The 26,815-nt window shown below is 40.1% G+C and overlaps 1 protein-coding gene across 34 annotated transcripts in view; it reads right to left on the bottom strand.

Moving 5' to 3' along the window:
- The window catches only part of cast (calpastatin), a 54,958-nt gene that overhangs the window by 21,777 nt on the left and 6,366 nt on the right, over positions 1 to 26,815 (bottom strand). For 24 of the 34 annotated variants that reach the window (XM_047347110.1, XM_047347115.1, XM_047347117.1 and 21 more), the window contains one exon: positions 777 to 845. In XM_047347110.1, coding sequence (XP_047203066.1) covers positions 777 to 845 — 69 coding nt within the window. Of the gene's footprint in view, positions 1 to 776; positions 846 to 7,756; positions 7,914 to 20,024; positions 20,199 to 26,815 lie in introns of those variants that run through there. The other 10 variants (XM_047347118.1, XM_047347129.1, XM_047347136.1 and 7 more) reach the window with 8 other exon arrangements.

The raw sequence follows: 26,815 nt of genomic DNA, 5'->3' as shown, positions 1-26,815 counted from the left end.
TAAGACATGGGTGGGAGTTCACCTTCCAACAGGACAAAGACCCTCAACATACAGCCAGAGCTGCAATAGGATGCTGTAGAAAAAAAGTGGAAAAGATGAAAAATATACTGTAGCATACTAAGAGGCTGGGTGAGCCACATAGGCTGCTAGTTAGAGATTCTGTTTATTCTGGTCTAACGTTATGTTGTGGTTTTTGCTATTGTTAACTGTAAAGCTGACACGATGAGTAAAATGTTTAACTGGGTCTATAAAAAGCAGAAGCACTTCCTTGTTGTTGTTGTTGAAGAAAAAAAAAAGTCACGTGACCAGAACTTCGCTGCGCTGTAGTCGTCATCATTATCAACTAACAAAATGCTCCAAAAACAATAATAATGATAATAGTAATAATAGCTCCTCAATGAGGCCCTCCATAAAATTGAAGAATGGTTAAATGTGAAGTTTGTGGTTGTAACATGACAAAATCCAAAATGTTAAAGGTTCGTGAACATTTCTTTAAGAAGGCTCTGAATTAAAAATTTAATATTTTAAATTTAAGAATTTTATTATTTACCAGTCTGCAATTCAGCATTAACCATCTGACAATCTAATGCTTCTGTGGTGGGTTTTTATGCACAAGTGTGTGTCACCCCTACTATGTCTGAACTGAGGGAAAGGGAACATTTTGTTGATGCTCCCTTTCAACCTAGCGCTGGAGCGCTCAACAAATGGTTCCCTTTGGAGAAAAAAGTAGGAAGTAGAAAAGGGGTTGAATCACATTACAAAGGCATGCCTGATACCTCGAACTGTGCAGTGCTCGGCTTAGAGACCTGAGGTGCCGGTTTGGGTGTTGACTGACTTGACTGAGACTGCGGAAAGAAAAACACACACAAAGAAAAAAAAGACATGTCACACATGTGCAGTGAGTGCAAGAAAACATCTTAATTACACAAAAGATCCACACCTGAACATTTGGATTTCACAAGAGAAGGAACAATAAAAAAAAACACCACATTCCATGAATATCAGTTCTGGAAAACATGCAGAAACGAATCTACACAGTTTCGGAGTCAAGATATAGGAAATTAATGAAATAATTAATTAAACAAAAAGTAAAATCACATGACAGCAGTTTGATCATGAACCCAGTCAGAGGTGGATGAATCCAGTGGTACATTCCTGGCTGCAGGGTGTGACTGCTGCTTGACAACACAGTGCCAAGACACTCAACACTATTGTTGTCTGCGGTCACCTCAGCAACAGAGAGCTGGGACAGCAATCAACTCTTCAGCTGAGGTCAGGTGCAGTAAAATAAATCCTAATCTACTTACTTACCTTCAAGTGTCCATTCTAAAACACACATTTAGAGTTAACACTATTTTACCTTTATTTGAGATAACTCCAGGCAAAACATTTGGGACCACAATAAAACTACTTTAGCCAAAAAAAAGATAGAAGAGGAATAAAACAATTCGTAGCCCAAAGAAAATGTAATCTGGACTGGATCACTGCATTCTGAATAACCAGTTAAACCAATCGAAAGGTCATTTAAGACCAGCTTTTAACTTGGCTTAGCAAAAGCATGCACAGAGTGCCAGTCACATGAATACATGTACTCCTCATGGATTAAATCTATTGTGAATTTTTGCCTCAACCACACATGGTCAAAATGATAGTAATAGGCTCAAATATATACATACCTCTTCAGTAATACTTGATTAAATGTCTCTTATTAACAAGCTTTCATAGCAATCGACAAGCTTCTGAAACTAGTGTCTTGATATTTGAGCAGTTAGAGTTCAAGTCAGAGTTCAACCACTATACCACTGAAGTCGGGTACCCCTTCAGAACCTCAATATTATCTGATTTATCAGTTCCAAAACCAGTTTTCATGAGTGTTTGGGGTCATTGACCTGTTGGAACATGGCGTTCAAATTTAATCTTCTGACACAAACTGCCATCCTGATGAAATGAAATTGGTTATGATGTTCAAGAACAACCCAGGAACTATCAAGGCTCAAGCCAATCATCAGCGGGAAACTGATGGTACACCAGTGACATTTTCCACAGTAAAGTGAGTTTCCTCACCAACACAGACTTAGAGGGTTCCAACCAAAAAAGAGGCCTCTGCTTCTAAATCAAGGCTTTAAAGGTCGACCGAAATATGCAGTGAATAGACAGACAAGGACTGAGAACAGGAATGATGAAAGGCTTTCAAACACAAGAGCACTGTATGAACTGCCAAGCATGGTGGTGGTAGCATTGTGCTATTGGGCGGTTTTGCTACAGGTGGTGCTGGTGTTTTGCACAGAACAGCTGGAATAATGAAGATATAGGACTGCTGCCATATAAATTAACCTTTCCTAAAATCAGCAGCTAACCTGTTGAAACTTTGACTTATTTAGGTGTTCCAACAGCAAAGTGATCCCTAGCCCACGTCCAAACTAGTTCTGGAATTGATAAAGCAGACATTAGACTTCTAGAAAGGCCTTCTTAAAGCTTAAAACTCAATACAATAAAAAATGTATGCAATATGCATAAAGGCCATTCCTGGCCATTGTAATTCATTGGTTTCCTGTGCCAGGAAACCAATGAATTACAATGAACTCTATCATTTCTGATAAGAGGTGTGGTCAAGCATCCATTCAGAATCCTATCAGGCCACATGGCTACAAAAAGCAACTGGTTTCACTGCAACCTGCTAAAAGAGGTTTAGCAAAAATATTAGTGAAGGTGTATGTATATTTATGAACTCTGTATCAAAATTCATTTTTTACAGATAGTTCAAATTCTTTGTTGTATCATTCAATTCTGAAATAAATATTTCAAATAAATTATTCAAATGATAAATGCATTCAAGCCCAAGGTGAATGTAGGTAAACATCTGACCAGCACTGCATATAATAATGCATTAGGAAATACCATACAGTAGCTATCATTGCTTTAATAATTTATGCAATAAGGATTCACTTATTTTCTTTGTTTTTTCCTTTCGTTAAGAAAGCTTCACAACGGTAGGAATAACTTCTATTAAATCTAAAAATTCATTGACCAATTCAATCTACCTGTAAACTAAAGGAAAGCATATACTTGCTTTGTTCATTTACTCTGTAATGAATAAGTATAGGAAATGCATCTTACATTTCACAGTATAACGTCGCAAAAAGTGTACAAAATAAACAGTTTGTAGTCTGTATGTTGGAAGCATGCCACAGTCTCCAGGTGGAGCCGGATTTTGCAGCAGGGCCCAGCCCAGTTCTTTTACAAGGCATGAATAAAGAGTGGAGAACGTCCACACCTCTGATGCTGGGTTGGGTTTGCTGCTGTGAGTTTCCTTTCCACCCTAGTACATCGTGTGGTGTTTTAACATTGTGTGTCTAACCGAGCCTGCTGGTCAACATATTCAGTTTATTTGTTCATAACTAAGTTTGTAAATACTGAGACTAATAACCTTATGGACTCAGATGACTGTTATTGTACCTGTAAAGATTTTAAATTTTTCTTAAAATGCTGATATTGAGTCAATATACAGAAGAAGAACATTCTGATTAAAGAATCAGATGAAATACAGAAGGTGGGGGGTCACATACAGCGACAGGATCCACAACATGTTGCACCAACCCTAACTATCGGCAATCTGTGACTTCTGATTAAGAAATCATTGCTCCTCTGGAGAGTTGGGGATTGCCTTTCACACCAAATCGAACCAAAGCCCTATCTGGGATTGTGAATTGCACACTGTTCACCTTGTTTCTCTCAAAGGGTAATTTTAAAGTAAAGGTCGATTAAATTCAAGAATGTCCTTGTCTGACAGCTGAAAGAGTGAGAATCATCAACAATTCAAACAGAACTTTGAACTTCATATCTGTCCAGGTATAGTTGGGAAAACAAACCTTACTTCCCTTTCCTTTATTTTCTTTCCTGTTGGATGACTGATTGTTTAAAAAGAGAAGGAAGTGATACAAAGGAAGAAGTGAGGTCACAAGCACCCAGACCCCCCCACCATAGAGGAAGTCATCCAGTCATGGTTGCCACAGTAAACATATGCGTTCCTAAATTACTATTAGATCTTTATAGAACATAGTGCTGCTAATGTAAATTGCTGTACATAATGCGTGTAGACTAAATTCTTATGCTGTAATTTTGTGGGCATTTTGCATTTGAGCAGTTCACAAAGTGCACAGTCAAAGCTAAAGATAATGGCAACTTCTATACAAGCGCTGTGAATCTCTGCCCAAGGTGGCATTCAAAAAAAAAAAAAAAAAAATGAATTATCGGCTTCACAGGTTCCGATTGTGCACAAAACAAAAGGCTCATTTCACAATTTTTTTTAAGGGCTCTAGTCTGCATCTTATCATCGCTACGTTAAAATACATGAACTGGTCAAACTTTAGCTGGAAAAATCTACAAGAAAGCGATTCTTTAAGATTTTTGTAGCACTTGGGGCTTTTTTCAATGTGTCTGAACTAAGAACAGATAAGGGGCAAACACTTGGGGTAGAGGAAGGCTCACCCATGGGTGTCATTCCTGCAACGCTCCACTGGCTGTAAGGCCACTGGGTAAGGTCACAAACTTAAAATCTATGAAGATCAGAACAAAATGCATGTTGCATCTGCAAAATGATATCCATGTGCATTTACATGTATTGTCATCTTAAAACCCAGCCCTAGCAACATGAAGTACACCTTGACTGTGGCCTCCCCTTGAGGCTAAGTCTTTCTTCAAAAGCATTGCACAAGTCCCCGCCTCATTCAAGTGCCGTTTATATAGACAGGGAAGGCAGCACTGAAAACTAGTGTTGCAGCACTTAATCGACCAAATCCCTTTGTTTTCAACAAAGGGATTAGAAGAAAACGTCTGCCCTCATACATGGCTTATGCTGATCTTTTCACCTCAAGCACAAATACTGTAACACAACAGCAAATTAATAAGAATTTAAAAAGTAAGTATAAACCACTAAAACTCATGGAGGAGGGATGGACTTAAAAGTATGTTTAAAGAACTAGAGGCATCCCCTTCAGAAGGTTGATAAAAGAAGCTCACCTAACAAAGAACAACCTAAATACTTTGGGAGTTTTCTGCCGACTTTGACCTCTCACTGCTGCATTCCTACATTCCTCATGGCTCCTCTACAGCGGCAGCTTGAAGATAATTGAAGATAATAATCTGTCCATCTACAGGAACATATGGCAAATTCTATATATGCAGAACATTACCCTTGAGCACAATACATTTTCAGTTTAAGCACCTGTATGTGTTTGATACCTTAGACTAAAATCAAGTCCAAACCCTAGATTCACTCTCTAGCAGATCTTCAGAGCATTTTTTCTAGTCTTAGCTCACTGCAGAACTATCAGTGTGATATCAAAAATCGTAACTGAACATGTCCCACTGTGCAAGCTCAACATTTTAAAATGTTAGTTTTAAATTATGTCATACTGCATGATGGAAGATGCCAGACTATATGCTTGTTGGTGCAACAAAACAGAATCAGAAATGTCAGGCAGGGAAATGGGTTCAACCATATTGACCTTGAAGAAAGGGAGAGAAGGTTGAGGTAAAGAACACACCTCTGGAAGTACTCATGGTTAAGAAAAGACTACAATAATCAAACATTGGTACCAGCAGTGGTCACAATGCACATTTACCCAGAATATTCTACCACTGCTTCATGTTCGTCATAGGTCATATTAGGTCAGAAGAGAGTTGAATTGGCGGAGGGGTGTGACTGTTACACTGAGCATGCTTCATTTGCCACCCGATGATAGAAAGGTTCCACTAGATGGGTCTACTATGTGGATCTGAATAGGCCCCCGTGACTGATCCAGAGACAACATAACTGCTCTGTACGATGAATAAAGTCGACTTGGTAAAATAGGATAAATTCCAGGCTGTGGGTAAGATATCCAGTGCCTTATACTTTCTTAGTGCGAACTTACATTGACAGCAGTTGCTTCCATAATAAACTGAGATCGCTCTGACAGGTCATCTCTTATTCTTGTTCTTCTCACTAAACCTTTGCTCTTTATTTAGGAGGTGATCTCCTTCCACACTGAATCACGTCACCACTCCTTCTCAGATGATCCTCTGAGAAATGCAGCCATTGAACAACAGCAGCAGACCACCGATTCAAACATATGACCGGATAGCTATTTCTGCCTCTTTTACAATGACAGATTTTGTCTAAGACTGCTGACAATCGCACAGTATGAACCCAACTTTAAATTTAAAGTATGAACCAGTTGCAAAGCAGAACTGTGCAAAATTAGGATGATGCTGATTTGAATGTAGAAATATTACAGAAATCAACTTCTTGATCTACACTATATGAATATGATTGATGCACTTCAACTAAAACTATAAGTGCACCCACATTGTTTGAAAAAAAAAAAACAAAAAAAAACGTTTGCTTTAATTCAGAGGCCAAAAAACAGAGACTACACGGTGCAGCAGAAGCTAGAAGAATGGTGCAGTTGGCAGACTCATCACATGACCAGAAGTGTGGCAGAGCAGGAAAACGGTATGCCTCATGAAACCTGCAGTCTATAACAAGCACAGGAAACTACACACTTGAGGTCTGGTCGTCAATCAGTTGTGCACAGCAACTGCACAAATATTAGTAACCAGGTGATGTGTGAACAGACAGCTGTATACCTCAGCTAACTACGGTGAGAAAGGCTTAGCCTTTCTATGAAAATGATGACTAATGCTTTGCCCCACCCAAGACTACAAACAGGGCTGAAAACGATTCCTCAGCTAGCTGCTAAGTGTGCTTTCAAATAGCACTGGCAGCTTGTGATGATATGGATCCCCTAAACAGAAGTAATGACGTAAGCTCTGAGTCCGTCAGGGAGAAAGTCTTATGACCTAACCACTTCTCCCTGATAAACACCAGTTTGAACTAAGTTCAATATAGGGGAATTTTATCACTGTAAAGAACTTTTAATAAGCAAGCAGACAGCTGAGTAAACTCAGGAGTTATGAAGTAGGTTGATAACCTGCTGCACAAAACTCTGAGCGGATGTAATACTGTTCATCCTTGTTACTGTAAAATGGACAGTTTTATGCCCAGTTTTCCAGTTTAATTTGGATTTAACCAAAGATAGGAATCTGAAATGCAGCGAGAGAAGCACTAAAGGCGAACTTTTTCAGATGTATGCAAGCCATGAATTTCAGTAAAAAAGGTCCAAGTGTGAAGACCAAGAGGCCACAAACATTGTCAAAAGCACACAATGAAGTGGGTAGAAAATATTCAAAATCCCTCTGACCAAAGAACTTTACCACTTGCTTCAACCTGACTATTCTTACTGGAACAAGATAACCAAGAAAAGCTAGGATATATATACCATCAAAAGAGCTCCTTTATGAGACTAGAAACACAGTCCAGGAGCATTTTCAAATTCTTTGGCATCAGATTTGACAAATTGATGAAGATTTGGAATTTGGATGCATTCATAGATATTTGTAGAAGCCGTGAAACCCAAGTACCCAGAATAGTTCTGCATTAACTTTTTATTTGGATCCTATTTTTAGTATCACCTCAGCAATAACTGCACCAGCAACCCAATAACCTCACCTTGAGCCCAAAGCCATTCTCTTAACTTGACACACAGAAAGCAGCAAAGCTGATCACCACAGCGTGGATAATTGCTGTTACATCCTTTGATCTGAGCCTAGACAACAGCTATCAGTGCGATCTGACAGGTATCAGTTTAACAGGAAGCTTCTAGCCACAACAGGACAGTCAGTACCAGCCAAGCAGAAAGTTAGAGATACATACCATAGGTTGGACTCTGAGTGTGTATCCTTTAGTTAGCTGTATATTCTGTCAAGATTGCTCCACTAGCGCAGACTGACTTGCTTTGGAAACACTTTAGCCCACAGTATATGTCAAGCAAACACCCCATGCACACACATAAACACGTACAAACATACAGGCAACACACGCCCAGTGACACAAAACTTGCTGCTCCGCCTCTCCTAAAAAACCAGTACAGACTCCACCTCTCTTCATCCAAAGCCAGCAGAGCAGGCTTAGTCAGATTGGACGGTTGGACACATGGTGACTAACCCACTGCCTGCTCCCTGCACGGAAGACTGAATTAACCAGATCAACCCAGAAAAATGTCTGGGGCAGGCTTTGCAAAGAGATAAATGCTCAAGTTTGATTTTAGAAAACATAGTGCATGTTTGCCTCTGCTTGAAGTGTCACCGCGGAGGGAGACGTGAAGGTGGAAGCAGTAATGAAGCAAATGTGGATGTGCTGAAGCAGCCCTCTTTGGCAGAATGGGTGTGTCTGAAACATTCGCTGCTTAGGAATCTAACAGAGAAGTCACTTCAACAACAAAGACCTAGTGTATTCGTTTGTTTCTGAGCAGAGAGGGGCAAGAAGCAAAGACAACAGGAGGGAGGTCATATCAAAGGATGTTTAACCCATTGAGGGAGCAAAGAACACAAGACACTGAAGAACAAAAAAAAGTAACGGTGGTCATATGTACTTTAAAAGTAGGAAAAAAAAAACTCCTGGAGAGCAGCCAAAGCTTATGTAAGGTTTTAGAAAAACATGGCAGAGTGACCCCTCTCTTCTTTACAGTCTCATACTGTCTGAGCTTCAACAGAATTAACAAGCTGATCATTTAATATGCAGATAATTAGATAATTCAGCCCTTATCACCATGAGAAGCATTTCAAATTTGTGAAGAAGGGCTGGGCTTTTTAAACAGTGCCCTCTTCTGCCCGAAAACAATCACAGCTGTATGGGTGTCAACTGGAACTGCTGTGTGTTCCCCTAGTTGCCAGTTCCTTTCTTTCTGCTTCTATTTGTTTCTGCTTCAAACTGTGAACAAACCAATTTCTCCCATGTGTTTAAACCATGATGTCAAACTGTATTGTACTTTAGTGTTTTTTATGAATTATGACTTTAAATGCTCATAATGCTTATGACATACACAAATGTATTATATTTCCATTTAATTCAAATTCAATTCAATTAAAAGATACTTTATTGATCCCCAAGGGGAAATTAGAATTCCAGTACAACCCATCCAAACATACATCATGACACAAGACAAGGGGGGGACGGGTCACCGAGGCTTTGCTGCCCACTCACAGATGAGAAAAGAGGCCACATTAGGAAAGTAGAGGGGAAAAAAATCATATTTCACACTTTATCTTTAGCAGGATACAGTTTGAGATTGCAAAAAACCTCAGCACAAAGAAGCAACAAGTTGACAAAACATCATCATGCTGGGAACGGTGAAGGTGGTGAGAGGGGTGCATATGTTTATCTTGAGCATGTGTGTGTGTGCATGTGAGTGTGTGCAAGTAAGTCCATGAAGCACTGTCACAGAGGCCATTGTCCTTGATGGTACGTTGGAAGGTTCATCGACCGGCCACAAAGTTCTGAGCAGGTCCACAGATGTTCTCAGGGAAGGGAGGGGGCAGAGCGTCATGTTTACATAACTTCCAGGAGAGGTTGAAGATAGCCAGCCATCAAGGCCGTGCAGGGGAGCCAGATTAAGAAAAACAATAATTATTTGGGTAAGGCTGACTCTTAATTTTCCGTCAGCCTTGAGAGTCTCGCTGGTGCTTCTCAAAGGCGAATCCAAACAGCCAAATTCCTGGTCTTCCGCCAGATCCGGGCGAACAACTTTCTCCAAGATTTATCCCATTTTACCCCTGAGTCCAGGAACCGCAACCTGCCTGCGATCCTGTGTAAGGATCACATCCAGTCTGCGATTCAGCTCACGTAACATCTCAGTCTGAGTGCTGATCGTCCTGAAGATCCCATCATACATGCAAGGCAGCCTTACAATTGCCAGAACAGCTGCTGACACTCTCCGAATTTCTCGATATGCCAGGTAACCGCTGACTCCAAAAAGCAGAAATCCTGATATCAAACATCCAATTATATACACATTTTCCACATCCTCGACTGACATTATCGACAAACACACAATCCTCCACTTCTGCCAGGAGTCCATCGTGTATCCGGAGAAAAACGTCCAGTCCGGACAAGTTGGGCTCTCCTTCACTCTGTCTTCTCCTCGAGAAAATTTGATCAATTGCATTGAGAGACCAGCTGACCAAATCCATAACTAAGAATTTGGAAGATATGCAAGAAGAGGCTCCAAAGACAAGACGCAGAGCTGAAGCAGGGCAGATATGGGAGGGGGTGGGAGACAGAGAAAAAGCGTACTCCTACACCGAGAGCAGAAATAATTGCGTTGTATTATTTGAAAACTTTGTTTTTGACTCAATCTCCATTAATGCTGTTTTTGATACCTGTTTGAGTAAACGTATGACATACATATATGACAGATAAGGACCCCAGATCAAAACTCTACAATTTATTTAATCGCAGTTGTCATCATTCATCCTCAATTTAATGTGCGTAATATTGCATTTGCAAAAAAAACTGCTTGTCAAAAACATATTTTGCCAGATAAAAAAGATTTTGAAACCCACATTGGGTATCAAAGCATATAAGTATAGTTTTTAGTTAGAGCTGCACGATATCAAGAAAATATCTTGCTTCTGATTAACCCATATTTTCCTCCCTCTTCTCTTTACCTGCACACAAAGTCCCCACTGCCCTTTCCTAGGTGTGAGAACTAAGGTCAGTTAGTCCATTAAACTAGCCAAATATAGTACTGATGTACAGAGTATATAACGATGACACTTAAAATATAACATCCTAAAAAATGTTGTGACTGTTGTGACTGAGATGATAAAGCTCTATGAGAGTGATGTGGACAATGTGATGGTGGAAAACAAAGAGAATATACAGAAAATGTTGGTTAATTGCAACTGATTCTGTCATTGTAAAATTCAACAACAACCATTTTTTTGTAATATTGTGGAGCCCGATCCAAACCAAAATAATTCTAAGTAGCTTCCTGCTGGCAGATATTGTTAGAGTCATCTAACCACATATATTGCAATACACAGTAAATAATTATAGAAAATCATTTTAAATCATTGGTTGTCCAACCGAGTATGATACACCCCACTGTCAGGTACAAGTTGTCACAAATGCCTGAGAAGTTGGGCACTAAATGACCAAAACCGCAAAATGACCAGCATCTGTGCTCAAAGTGTCTGTGGGCTTATGGATTAATTTGTTATTTCAGGCAAAATGAACGTGAGGCTGGTACACGTGATTGGTCTGTCCACACTTGATGGTAAATGTCCTGTAATTTTGAAATCCTTTCTTCTAATGCTTTTTTACTAGAAGTAACTTTATTTTCTCAGGAGCTTCTCTGACATGAACATGAGCATACTTGCTCAAACATTAAACAAAACAAGCTGATGATTAAGATTTAGGATTACCATCCTGAACAGAGACGAATCGAGATCAGGACTGAACATATTAATCATAGGTCTGTATTCTTCTACCTCGTGCCTGATCAGCTCCGACCCCACTTATCTAAAAATACTTGTCAAGCACAAAGACAACTGAAGCTCCCACGCTGTTGAGGACCTTTTCAGCGTAAACAGCTTCACCTTTGCTGACAAACACAACAGGGCCTCTGTGTCTCTGGGGCTTAAAATCTATGAACTTTCCTAAGAGTGAGTGAGGACATACCCATGCTGTATTCACATGCCTAACTTAGCAAGTAACCCCTGGCAACACTTGTTTGTTGACAAGCAGTGAGCCCCAGCAGTTCAGAGGGACCAACCAATCAGAACAGGGAGCCTGGAAAACTGAGTTTTCCCTTCTGAAGATGTGTTTCCATGTAAAATCTATGCCAAGCAACATGGAAGCATGTTATACCCCCCCCCCCCACCCACTCCAAAGAAATCAAAAAACTCAGAGGCTTTAATTTATTGCAAATATGTTTGCGATGGATTGGCAACCTGTCCACGGTGTACTCTGCATCTCCCACATAAACTGCTGGAGATAGCTCCCCCGTGACCCACTATGGAATAAGCGGTATAGAAGATGAATGAATGAATAATTGAATGAATGAATGAATGAATGAATGAATGTTTAAAATATTAAAATTTGAGAGCTTCTGATTATTTATTCTAAGGATTATGACACATGAAAGAGAGAAAAAGTGTTGCCGTTTTTTTTTTGGAGGTAGTTTTGAATCCAACAGAAAATGAAGGAATACAAAATAATACCCCTTTTTGCATCCAGCCATAAGGTTCTAACCTTTATACCTTAAACCTTAAACGTATTAACATGCATTACACCCCTGACTGGTGACAGTATGGTCAGAAATTAAAAAATTCAATATTTACTTGAACACGCCATACCTATATGGTAACAGGTTCCACTATCAACAAACTCTTCGGTGTAGAAGTTGTAACTGAACAATGAAGAATCAGTGTCATGAATATGTGGGTGTTAGTCATGTGTTTAAAATTAAATTGGAGGAAGCACAAAAGCTGTGAAAAGCTATTTAAAAGCAAACAAATGGCATGCTGGCTGTTCAGGCTAATGCTTAAAGACAATGAGCCTTTCAGAAGATGACAGGAGGCTGAATGGAGTACAGCAACGTGGCTCTATTTTACCCGGTCTCTGTGTGTATACCCTAACACACAGAAAGTGATGGTTACAGTTATGGATGCTTATCACTCAAACACTAATCTAAGATCCTACAGACAATTTAAAGTGGCACATTAGTTTTTATGGTGTTAAAAATGTTTTGCAATGACGGCTCTCACACACTGTGTGGCGTCGCCTCTGCTCCTAATATAAATGATTAATTGCTGCTTGATCAAAATATTTTGAATGCTATTTTGAATTATAATTCCTAAAGAGAAATCAGAATCAGCTAAAATTGCAATCAGCAGGTCTAACCTTTGCAAAAAACACAGATTGAAAATCTGCCACAAAACTCTGATCAGCAAATCTTTACTTTAAATATTTGCAAAGAAAAACAGTGTTAGGATGAATCTAACATTCAGAACTAATGCAGAGCACAAATCAGACTGATACTTTTTCGCAGAAATTTGACATGAATCAAACCTGGAACGAAAGATATTTTCTTACTATGTCGCCAAGCTTTTTCTATACTGTTACTGGCAAATAATGTGCTCATTGGCCGCATTAATTCACTGCTATGATCCAAGATGGTCGCTCTGCTAAACATTTTCACCCTTGTGAGCACTTTGGTTTACAGCTAGCCTTCAGTTTTTAAAAATATATTGCACTAAGCAAGAACCAAGCACAAAAGTAAGTTTTAAACATGCAGTGAACAAACACTAAACATGTTTAACTTAAGGATTAAGCAGTAGCATTTCTAAAGCAGAGCTAATAAGTCATTTTTTCTTATCTTTAAACAGCAGCAAAGTTGTTAACGTACTTTACAGTACAGGGTCAAATATCATACAAGAACTTTAGCAACTTATTACCAAGATCCTATCTACCTGACTTTAAATTAACGTTGCTGTTACCTTATGTGGAAAATGATCAACTACATCAAAAGATATTAAGGTAGTTATAGTAATAAGTGAGTAGGTCATCATGCAGTAAAACCCACATGGCCCCAGAAAAAAAACACAAGTTAACATCCACACCATCATCTGTCATCTAAACTGAATATTCCTGATTGAGGACATTTTCTTAAAATCATATCGATAAATGGTGCTTTTAAGGCATCAGGTCCAATCTAAACAGTCTGACAGTGTGGGAGGTTCTGATGTTGCAAATTTGAAATTTACCAGTTGGCTCAAATCATTTTTTTTTTTTCGTGTAACCCACTTTTGTAGAACACTAAGCTCAATGTGTCAATATCTCTATTCATCAAAAGTCACTCTGGTGGAAAGAACATTGCTTGGACTGATTGAATGTATCAGCACATATAAAAGTAGCGTTATTGTGTAATTCCTCTCCACTCATTCATCATTTACATCACTGACACCCACACTGTCAACTATAGAGGTCCTTTGCCCTGCTGCCTGTCCATGAACTAAATTAAGCTCTGCACATTTTTTGCCATGGTTCATTAACTCATGTTTCATTCCTTCCCACAAACAGTGATAACAAAATCAGATTCCTTTATAACATTGTTGAACAACTTTAGCCTTTATCAAATTTTTTTACAGTACAACCTGAAACTTCAATGTATTTTATCTATTTACTTAAAAGGAAATTATATTCAATGTATTTCAACACACAGCCAGAGATGAAACAGAATGATTTGGATCAGCGGGGTCCAGTTAAACATCTGTGACAAGACCTGTAAATGGATCCAATCTAATTGAATTTAAGTTATGTTGCAAAATCAAATGAGTGAAAGTTTCAGTCTCTAAATTTGTCAAGCTTGGCAGAGAAATACTCCAACAGACATGCGGCTGTAACCACAGAGAAAGGTGTTTCAACAAAGTATATCTATTCATAGGTCCGGAATGCAAATGCACTCCACACTTTTTAGACTTTTATTTGTAAAAATAAAATAAAAGCCATGTTTCATTTTGTTCCCTCTTTACAATAATGCACTACTTTGTGTTTTTCTATCACATTATATCCCAATGAAATGTATAAAAGTGTGTAGTTGTAATGTGAAAAAAAAAATTAAGTATTAGTATGAGTTTTATAACACACTATTACTAGGTAAAAGCTCTCAAAACCTGATGTATTTTGCCTTCATAGAAAAGAAATAAAGGTCTGATAAATCTATTAATCACGATTGCTCTTGGTAAGAATTCATATCAGGCTCAAACTTACATTTTTTACAAGTTGCAACACCAAGAATTACTATCATAATATCCCATAACAGGGAGTGGGAGGGGTCAGGGTCTTGACTTCTCATCTCTGATCTTTAGGACAAACATCACGTAGCATTCATTGTCATGGCTTATAAACAAACAGAGTTTGGTGCTGTCACCAAGAAGGTTTTATATAACTGATGACAACTGGGTCAACAGTCAGAAACAAGGCAGACTAACAGTGACATGAGACATCTGACAGTAGAAGTCTAGAGGAGTGCTATGAATCATTACAGAACAGGGGTGGGAAAAACAGCAGCATTTGATAAGACTTTTATCAGGAAATTAAGGGATTGCATTTTGCTGAGCATGAGAAGCTGGACAGCATTTATTTGGACCAAAGAGTTTATCATAAACTTGTGTTTTACTCTCATGCAACTACACACATGCTGATGCATCTCATTAATATTGCAAATTCTACTGTATTTGTATTTTTAATGTTCTTGATAATCTTTTGGCCATAAATTGCTTCTTAGGTCTTATTTGTGACATCTGAACATGCGTATCAGGACAACATGTGATATGATGTCAGTGAACTGTACATGACAGCAGTTCCTGCTGCCAACCCAGCAGAGCTGCAGTGAATTTCTTGTGAGTGGAAACGTAAACATGCCTGCAAACTCTCTTCCCTGTAGAGTCTGTTAGTGAGGGAAGCAGACTCAATGAGAGCTATTTTCAGTATCAGTGAAGGAAGCATAGAGATTTTTCAGGAGATATCTGCAGTTCACTCAGGGAGTAAGAAAGAGTTAGACTTTCAGCAGATAACACAAAGGATTAACAAAGTAGTTAAAAGTTTTATCTTTTTCAGCTTTAACCTCGGTTAAGAAATATGGTGCATCTGGGAAGGATGGCAGGCGTCAATAAGCCTGAATCAAATAATTAGGTCATTAACAGGACTCTGTATGATTGAGGAGGCAATTCACCTGTTTGAGTCAGGTGTGTTGGACAAGGGACATTTGAAAGATGTAGCAAACTGCATCTCGAAGACTAGAGTTTGACACCTTTGTTCGGTAGTATAGAATCAAAGTGTAATGCTTTTGTTATGCTAGCTGCATTAACCTCGCTAATCACTAATATGTAAACAGTAATTTAAAATATCAATTCCATAATCATTTTGTCTTTTTTTTTAAATAATTTTAGAACCCGGTTTTACTGCGTTTTATGCCTCTGCTTACTATACGAAGGCTTGCAGTAGGAGGGCCAGAAAAATACTATTAATGCTGCTCTTATATTGTAACAGAATCAGCTAAAATTAGTATCAGAAAATTGTACAACTGAAAAAGAACGCATAAATCTGATCCGTACACCCACTTCATTCAGGTATTTTACATAGCAATCAGCTGGCTGAACCAAATTCTTTTTGAACTGTTTAAATAAAATAACACTACATTAACAACAACAAAGTAATCTTGTAACTAAATCTTAAAGATAAAGTCCATGTGGTAATAAATATTTCTATTAGCTCTGTAGCACAACTGTTTTGTCTCTGAGGCTCCTGCCTGTATGAGGTTTCATGAGACAATATGAAACATTACTATCTTAGCTGATGAGCAGGTGGAGATAACCTTCAGTGAGAGACTCAATTCCACAAAGTAGGAAGTAAACACTGTGGCATACTGACATATGCCTGGGCAAAATTTGGTCAGCAGCTGGAGAAACCTGCAGATCTTTAACTTTAAAAAAGGCGTTGCTGTGCGCACCAACCTTTGTCTGACTTTCTCTTTCAGTGCTTTGGTACTGTGCTGTGCCTGTACTAACGTACAGACACTGACTTTATTGTCAACTCTGTGCTGTCTTCTGTGTACTGCAGGAGAAGCTGCAGCTGCACTACAGCCAGGGCTGACATGGGTGAAAGGAGCTGATAAGAACTATGAGTCAAACAAGCTGCAAAGTTAATGGTCTGAACAGTTCGAAAAAAAAAAAGTTGATGCTAGCTAAACCCAGGGGTGCTTGTGATTGAAGGGGCAGTGCTTGGGTATTGAATAAGAATCACTGTTTAGAATAAACTGTCTAACATCCATAGGACATAATAGTTGTGTCTAACTATGGAAGTGTACTGCATCTTCCAACAGTTTGTCACCCTAAGGCTTTAAGTCACTACAATGCTCAAGCATGTGTAAAGCAAGCATATTTTGTCCTTACCTAAATCATTAGGGTGCTACTGGATTAGCATCATTCTTAAGTGCGTCAACTGAGTGCTTTGACATTGTACATGGTGAACTTGAACTGAACACAGATCTTCCTTGTGTCATTAAATAGCTTCCTATTCAAGTGTGAACCAAAATAAAGTATGTAAAATGCAAAAACCTATAGATTCCTTGAGCAGACAAGAGCTGCAACATTTTCTCACAGAGGCAACTGAGGCAACTGGTTGGAAACTGTTGTGCATGGGCACAGGCGAAGATCAGCCTGCTCACACAAATATTTGTCTTTATTGGAAGCCGTTGCTGATAATGCATGCCTCTCCTCTTACTCTAAAGGTGACTGTAACGCCTTCCCATTTGTTTTAAACATCATAAACTAAACGCTCATCTTCAAGCTATCAAAACTGCTGAACTATACTAAGTTTTTTGTTATTATTCTTACTGTACAGGAGCCTGCTGCAGGCATGGAATCTCCAGGTGAATTTACAGGTATCCTATATAAGAGATGAGCAAAAGCAAAAAGCCGTAGCATCTGTCACCACTAACTTTGCTCTCTGAACATTGTAGAGGTACATACATCTGAACTAACAGCACATGTTATTTTTAATCTGTATGAGACGATTGAGTTAACTTAAAATGCTTAAACCGAATCAAGATGAAGAGGAAATCAAACCTGCTAGTGCATTAAACTGTCTGCAGTTACAAATATAGTTTAAAGGGGGTGCCTTTGAGTCAACATTTGACTTCTGACAACTGAAGCATGAAAACATGTACATGACAGACAGTTTTACAGTGAATTTGGCAATATTATACCTCAGTTAAGGTGAGCAATGAGAACAGGAGAACATGAAACACCTGTTTAATTTTGTCCCTCTTTTTGCAAAGACCAGGTTGCAAATGCAACGCAATACAGGGTTAAGAAACTCAGCATGATAGCAAGTTTGAACCCTACCTGCTAAAATAAGAAGCTGCCTTGACAGGACATATGGTTCACACATTTTTAAGGACATATTGAAGTCGCCTGGAGAAAAGTGACACACCCCTTATTTTTTGCGATGTAAAAGAATTAGACCATGTTAAATTACTTAAATTGTTTTCCACATTTAATGCAACATACGTCCCATTCTGGTACTATCTGTGCCAGAATAGGACTTATCTGTATTAAGGAGTAGGGCTATAAAACTAAGGTCTTTTTGTCAAAAGAAAATACCCAGTAAATACTAAAGTCTTTCAAACCTTTTAGAATATTGTTTCATAATCTGATGAAACCCAATCTTAAACTTTGGGCCACAAAGCAAGGTGAAACATAAAAACAAAACTAAACATTAAAACAATGCAACAAACACCACACCCACAGTAAAACATGAAGGTGGCAGTATAATAAACTGTGGTTTAATTTTCTTTAGATGGAACTGGGTATTTAATTGAGGTAGATCAATTTATAAACAAGTCAATTTGCCAGTAAGTTAGGATCCAAAACCTTCAGGTGTCAGGTAGAGAGCTGAAGATTTAGAGGGATTTTATTTGTCTGCATCATAGTAAGTCATAGCATACAGACAAAAGATTGACTTTGTTAAAGGACAAGGAAAGTTTTGGAATAGCTTGTGCAGGATGCAGAACTAATTTTAACTGAAAATCTGATAGCGTTGGAGAACCTTTGCAGAATGTGTAAATATTACAAAGTCAATACATGGTATGCAAAAGACAACTAAACATGGCTGACTATTGAAAATTAAATTAAATGTTCTTGAAAACGTTTTATTTTAAAAGGTGGGCACACTTATGCAACCAGGTTGCTGCAGCTCTTAATATTTTTACTTTCTAAGATGTTATTCAGTTGAGTTGTACCATGTTCTAAGTATAAAAGGTTTTAAAATGATTTGTCATGGGCTAGGTTTTGACATTAGAAAAATGTGATGAACTGCCGTGATGTCCATCAGTGTAAACAGCAAAGACTCTCTCAAGCTTCGACCTTCTACATGAGACATCTTCTAGAAAATTTGCCAGTATCTCGAAGTTTATTCTTTTCCTAAAATTGTCTGGATTAATAACCAACATGGAAATTAAGTGGGCATTCTGGTAAATAATATCAATCTACTACATTTAGTGGATGTTTATATTCTTCTTAACATACTGACATAACCAATGTGCTAACAGGTGACGGATGTCATGACCTGTATTTTAAATACTCTGCATCATAGAAAAACATACAGTAAATGAACGACAATGAGTTGATATTGGGACTAGTAGTTCAGTAAAGATCATTAAGTGCTGGCCAATCAACATGACTCAATTCAGTTTTGACCTGTGTGAACTGAACTTCACACAGGTTAACTAGTTCTTGTTGATGGTACAATTGCACATTACTGTAAGGCATCATGTACTTCAGTAAAATAGGTCTGCACTCATCTTCCATCTGCAATACTGAATGCTTTCTATGCACAGGTGTCTTCTGTTTAACCATTAGCAAATGAAATATCTCACAGCAACCTAGCACAACCCAGATAACACATTGGTGACTTCCACACAGTGTGGGATAGTACACCATGCAATCACCCTTGCTATCAGCTTGACAGCCCAAAGATATGACCAACACGCCGTTTTACAAGTTGAACACAATTGATACAATTGGGCTTATTGCAGCCACACACCCAAGTCAGATTGCTTCATCTGCTGCTCTTGATAATCACAGGGGAATCATTTTTAGGGTGGAAACAGAAATCAAACCTTTTTTTAAAAATCTTAACTAAAACCAAATGTTCTTCTTTTTCTAGCATGTCTAGATCAGGATACTTCAGAAAAATGGTAACTGCATTTTGATAATAGTTTATTTTTGTTGCTGTTTGCGTTCGACACTGGAGGCCTTGTCTCTGTCTTGGTTGAATATGTCACTCTGAGCAGCACACACACTAAACCCTCAGAAGCCAACCGGGAGCCTCGCACATTCCTGAAGAGAGAGAGTGGAGTCTGACTCGGGCTGACTCTGTGTTTCCCCTATAAGTCCTTTTATTAAACAAGCACCACAAACCAGACAAAGAAGACCAACAGAACCAAAGTCTCATTAAAATAAAAATGTAATGTCTGGCCATTGGTCCCAATACAAATCACATGTGGACCCGCTTTGATTAGTTACCTATTTATTCTGGCACAAGCACACAAACAAAAAACACATTTGGCACAGACCTCCTCCTCCACAGACACATCCTGCAGGGCCGGGGCATCCCGCGGGCCTCTGATCCAGCTCAGTATCTGGCCCATGTTCGCTCAATGTGCTTCTTAGTGTATGCGCCTGAGTTTGTTTCTGCGTTTGTCTGTCAGCCTGCAAGTCCTATCTGTCGACTTGCAGCATATTTCCAGCAGGCAGGCACGAAACAGCAAAAAAGAGGGAGGGAAGAATGACTGGGAGGTGTGGTTTGGAGCAGAGAGGGATCAGATGTTGGGTAAAGTCAGAGAAGGCAGCGTTGTAACTCTCTCTGGGCTATAAGGGGATGTGAGCTGACACCCACCTGATCAGGCGCTGATCTTGTCTGGACACACACAAGGGCATACATACATACAAGATACACACGTACAGCTTTTAAAACTAGATCTTGATATATTTATACCACAGAACAATTTTGAATTATTATGACCAGACATTGGACATTAACACATGTTCACACTTCCTATGTGGATATAGTAATTAAAGACTTGTGCAACTTTCCTGACACCCTCTGTAAAGTACCATGGAGAGCAAAGAAAGACAAGAAAAATCTGAGTGGAAATCTTTGACCCTATTCTTTACCACTCTAGTATAAGCTTTGAAAGATAAAAACAGGAAGCGCTAAAGGTTACACCCTGGATATATGGATGTTTAAGTGAGCAAAATAAGGGCAGAGAGGGTTTCATCATGAATTTGTGCAGCAGAACAGCCAGAGCAAACAAAGCGAGCAAAGTGTTTTCAACAGCCAGGAATGTAGGGAGTGTTTTTCAGTGAACACACAGATAAATAGATCTGTAAAAGTTGAAAGTGAGAGTGTAAGCTTCCTGAATCTTCACCTATTTTTCCTCTTAATTTATGCAAAATAACATTAACTATCACAACAAATGTGGTCTTTTTTGGCAGTGTAGGTGTTGAATTTATGTCCAATAAGGTAGGTGAAAGTGGGAAGTGCAATCAGTCATATCTCTAATGCTTTAATTTCCCTGCAATGTTCCCTCTCTGTTTTAATAGTTAAGGTGGGGCCGATAAACATACCCTTGACTGAATCACTGAGACAGATTCAGTCTGACAGCTGAGCCATCTTTCGTTTTTTTTACCATTTTAAAAGCACACCTCAGCCTAATGTGGAATTAATTTCCTCGACAGCTAATAGTTTTCTCAACCGGTTTCAACCAGTCTGAAACAACACACTCAGTGGTATGTCCCAACGGGTGAATCATTAAGGCTTCATGAGCAGCAAACCTGCACCTTTCACAGCCACACAAAATGTTTGATGTAAATTCACCTGTATTGCAGCACAAAACACAAAGGGAGCACCCACTGCTGCTCATACACCCATCAAAACACATGGGAGTGGAATGCATTTCAGATATTTTGCGAATGTGTGGAACAGCTCCACCTCTCCCTCACCCTTTATCACACCTTCTAATGAACAAAAGATTTAGCTAATGATAAAAGACAATATGATTGTATCAGTACTTTGTACCAATATAAGGGTCCCACATTTCTTGTCTCCCTGTAAAAATGTATTCCTTGAGGAAAAATGTTATTTTGAAAAAATCACCACTACCACAATAGTTGGTACACCTGTTGTTGACACTTTGTACAACCCTTTTTGCCAATAGCACATATTTTCCTGTTTCACAAGGTTGCATTTACAGAGAGATGGATCTTTGATCCTTGACCATTAAACTTTTCACAATCTCTGTAGATCATCCAAAGTTCTGGGTCCTCTCGTTGCTCTAGCGCTAACCCCAAGATAGCTATGGAAGAACATTTATTTTGTGAGAAATCTCTGTATTAATTTGGCTCCATCATTTGGATTATTATCTTGCCAGTCAAACTGTATGACAATACATTTTTAAGTTTCTGGCAGAGGGAACCAGATTTATATTCTAAAACCTCGGGTTTGCAATGCCAGGCACTCCAGCAATTATTAGAGGACCTTTGGAGGAGAAACAGGTCCACAGCATCATAGATCATCCATCATATTTAACAGTGTGCATAAAGCACTTTTCCACATATTCTTAGTTTGCTTCATGGCAAATCCACCTGGATTGTTTGGTGACAAACATCTCTCTTAGTCTAATATGGGTGTTGGCAAAAAAAAACATTACTGACACCTATAATGCAGACGTATTTTTTCAAAGAGAGGTGGCTAAACCAGAATATATGGAATCCAGGGAGACCTGATTCAAATGGACACACTTACAAGCAAAGATTAGGATGTTATGTTTGTGATGGTAGGCCAGAAAAGGCCAAGCATATAGTTGATATGTAAAATGAAGCGCCTCTATGGAATTCATTTTTGTTTTTGTTTTTTTCATTTTATGCCCCAATTGTTTTTCTTCTAATATGTAATTGTGTATTTTGGGATCTGTCTGCATATGTTTAAAAAAATGCATGGGAAACAAATTATTTTGATAGAAAAAAACGTACTGACACAGTAAGAATTGGAATTGGCCTCTGTGTCAAGTTAAATTAATTTGCAAGGAATAAAACTTTATTTGTAGAGCACTTTTTATGCAATCAAGTGTAACACAAATGTTTTACGGAAGAGGATAAAAACAGACAAAACCAATAGAGAAATACACATTAGAAATGATTAGTTTAGAAATATCCTATCCAGGAGTGACGCTGAAAAACTAGTCCATGCATTTGTTTCTTCAAGGCTGGTCTATTGTAATTCTTTACTATCAGGATGTCCACAAAATGCAGTTAAAAGCCTTCAGTTGATTCAAAATGCTGCAGCAAGAGTTCTGATGAAAATTAAAAAGAGAGATCATATTTCTCCTATTTTAACTTCCCTTCATTGGCTCCCTGTTAAATCCAGAATAGAATTTAAAATTCTCCTCCTCACATATAAAGCCCTTAATGATCTAGCTCCATCATACATCAGAAATCTGATTGTTCCATATGTTCCTAACAGAGCACTTCATCTCAGACTGCAGGTTTACTGGTGGTTCCTAGAGTCTCTAGAAGTAGAATGGGAGGCAGATCCTTTAGTTATCAGGCTCCTCTCCTGTGGAACCAGCTCCCAGTTTTAGTCCGTGAGGCAGACACCCTGTCTACTTTTAAGGCTAAGCTTAAAACTTTCCTTTTTGATAAAGCTTATAGTTAGAGTGGCTTAGTTTATCAGGGAGGGAGCCTTCCTCCCTCCCTGTTGGTTGGAGTAAGGGGGAGTCAGGTTTAGCCTAAACCGGCTCGGTTATGGTTGAGGTGCAAACACACCCTCCATTTCTGCTACCTGTATGACCCCTTCTCTTTTCCAATGGTTATAATCAGTCTGACAGAGGGAGGTATCCCAATCCTTGTGGTTTTTAGTATAACAATGACCATCAGTGGGACCCTTTGTGGGGTTCCTTGAGACGACATTGTTGTAAATAAGCGCCATTTAACTAAATAATCTGAACTGAAACTATCTGTGTAGTTATGCTGCTATAGACGTAGGCTGCTGGAGGACATAATGACCACTTTCACCCTCTTCGCTACATTCTCACACTACTCTCCAATTTCCAAAACTCCAAAACTCTATGTGCTCTCTTTCAGATTCTAACCTTGAAAACTGCCTCAGAGTTTATCTGTTCTTTCTTTCTAGGTGAAACGACTAAAGGAGCTACATCCATCAACATTTACTTTTCCTTCCCATAGAAAGTACTCCTGGATCAGTGCTTCTGTGTTCTTTTTGTGTCTCTGCTTTGTTCTCTCAAACTCCCAGTCGGTCGTGGCAGATGGCCGCTCACACTGACACTGGTTCTGCTGGAGGTTTCTTCCTGTTAAAAGGGAGTTTTTCCTCTCCGCTGTCGCCACATGCATGCTCAGTATGAGGGATTGCAGCAAAGTCAACGTCAGTAACTGTCCACTGTCTCTACATGCTCATCCAGGAGGAGGGAATGCTGCAAGTCACTGACTGGATGCAATCTGCTGGGTTTCCTTAGATAGAAAAACTTTTTATCGAATTTGAATAAAAAGCTAACTCCGACTGCACTGTTCAATTGTTAGGATTAATTGGAATGTATGTACCTGACTGTTGTGAAGTGCCTTGAGACAACATGTGTTGTGAATTGGCGCTATATAAATAAAACTGAATTGAATTGAATTGATCCAACTAAGTAGGGAGACAGAAAAAAATATTATTAATAAAATGCTATCAAATTAAAATAGAAAATAAAATGTCAAAATTTCTTAATTTACATTTATTTTAATAGGGTATGTTGAGAGTATGTTAGAATATCTGTGCAACTAGTGATTTTGTTAAAAACATCTATTTCTTACTCTAGAATGTTTTTCCCTGATGGCATAAATAATTCTAAATTAAAAGTTGGCGTATTCAGACCTTTTTTAAAGTGTAAAATTTTTTAAGATATATTCACTTTTCGGACTTTTGAGCAACTTTTAAATGGAAACTAATAAATGTGGCCAGCCCTGTATATCTCTATCAATACAACTACTCCAATTAGGAAGCGCACCATCTCAGATCGTCTCTTGCTCCTTTTCCACTGGCTCTGTTTAGCACGGCTTCAATCCACTCAACCTGCTTTGTGAGCGTTTCCATTACTGTTTTTTTCCATACCAATACCTACTTTTTTCAATGGGATTGAGTGGGGACTACATGCGACGTGAACAGACTGCTGTTCCCCGATTGGCCATGGGACCAGAAGAAATGAGAAGCTTTTCGAAGAGGTAGCGCAGGGAAACGTTAATAAAACTCAAGAGCGACTACGATAATATTAAGTAAAATCCTAAATCAGCTGATCACACACCAAATCAGCTGTTCAGACGCACAAACATTTCCCACAAAACTCACAAAACAATACCACCATGAAACCGCGTGTTTGGATCCAAAAATTATTGACGGTCATTAAGTGAACCACTCTCTGTACGAGAAAGGAACAGGCAAGAGCAGTTGCCCGTAATCAGACTGCCTGTGTCGGATCAATGTGAGGAAGACTGATCCTTAGAGCACGAATGTCCAATATCCAACCTAAAAGTGACTTCACCGTGGTCAAAAGTCCATGGCTCTGTGCTTTGAAGTCCTTGTCCTCGATATTGCCATGGCTGAGACAAAAACTTCCTCGTAAAGCCCAACATTTTAGCTCTGGAACCCATCTCCTTGAGAGGGGTTGGACTCTCTTCTACTCTGGAGTGGCCCACGGGGAGAGGCGGCGGGCTGGTGTGGGTTTGCTTGTTGCCGCCCAGCTCAGCCGTCTCGTGTTGGGGTTTACCCCAGTGGATGAGTGGGTCGCATCCCTGCGCCTTCGGGTTGAGGATAGGTCTCTGACTGTCGTCTCGGCCTACGGGCCGAGCAGTAGTGCGGAGTACCCGGCCTTCTTGGTGTCCCTGTCGGGGGTGCTGGATAGTGCCCCTCCCGGGGACTCCGTTATTCTGCTGAGGGACTTCAACGTCCACGTGGGAAACGACAGTGACACCTGGAGAGGCGTGATCGGGAGGAATGGCCTCCCCGATCTGAATCCAAGTGGTGTTTTGTTATTGGACTTCTGTGCTAGTCACGGATTGTCCATAATGAACACCGTGTTCAAACATAAGGGTGTCCATCAGTGCACTTGGCACCAGGACACCCTAGGCCGGAGGTCAATGATCGACTTTGTTGTCGTATCATCAGACCTTCGGCCGCATGTTTTGGACACTCGGGTGAAGAGAGGGGCTGAGCTGTCCACTGATCACCACCTGGTGGTGAATTGGATCCGCTGGAGGAGGAGAAAGCCGGACAGACTTGGCAGGCCCAAGCGCATAGTGAGGGTCTGCTGGGAACGCCTGGCGGAGCCCTCGGCCAGGGATGTATTCAACTCCCACCTCCGGGAGAGCTTTGACCAGATTCCGGGGGATGTTGGAGACATAGAGTCCGAGTGGACCATGTTCTCCGCATCTATTGTCGATGCTGCTGCCCGTAGCTGCGTCCGTAAGGTCTGCGGTGCCTGTCGCGGTGGCAATCCCAGAACCCGGTGGTGGACACTGGCAGTAAGGGATGCTGTCAAGCTGAAGAAGGAGTCCTATCGGCTGTGGTTGGCTTGTGGGACTCCTGAGGCGGCTGACGGGTACCGTGAGGCCAAGAGTGCCGCGGCCAGGGCTGTGGCAGAGGCAAAAACTCGGGCCTGGGAGGAGTTTGTTGAGGCCATGGAGAAGGACTACCGGTTGGCCTCGAAGCGATTCTGGCAAACCGTCCGGCAGACGGTGCGTGGAGGTGAGCCCGACTATTTCTAGTCGATATCTCTTGACCTCCCGCACAAGCTCAGGCTCCTTCCCCCCCAGCGAGGTGACATTCCACGTCCCTACAGCCAGCCTAAGCATCCGGGGATCGGGCCGCTGAGGTCTCCACCTTTGTCCGCCACCCAATCCTCTTTGCACCGGTCCCTCACGGTTCCCCCTGCCGGTGGTGGGCCCACTGGGGGATGGCCTCGCGTCTCTCGTTCGGCCGGGTCCCGCGAGGAGCAACCCGGCCACCAGGCGCTCTCTGGTGAGTCCCAACCCCAGGCCTGGCTCCAGGGTGGGACCCCGGCTCTACCATACTGGGCGACGTCACGTGCCTCGATATATTAGTCCTCATGAAGGATTCTTGAACCGTTCTTTGTCTGACCCGTCACCTAGAGCCTGTTTGCCATGGGAGACCCTACCAGGGGCATTTAAGCCCCAGACAACATAGCCTCTAGGATCATTTGAGCACTCAAACCCCTCCACCACGTTAAAGTGGCGGTTCAAGGACCCTACAACATCAATACACATGTACATACACTCATGCCATTGATCATATATT

This window comes from Girardinichthys multiradiatus, chromosome 20, assembly GCF_021462225.1.
Source record: "Girardinichthys multiradiatus isolate DD_20200921_A chromosome 20, DD_fGirMul_XY1, whole genome shotgun sequence".
Classification (NCBI taxonomy): Eukaryota; Metazoa; Chordata; class Actinopteri; order Cyprinodontiformes; family Goodeidae; genus Girardinichthys; species Girardinichthys multiradiatus.
Note: the sequence above shows the minus strand (reverse complement) of the source record. Positions and strands in the feature narration are given on the sequence as shown.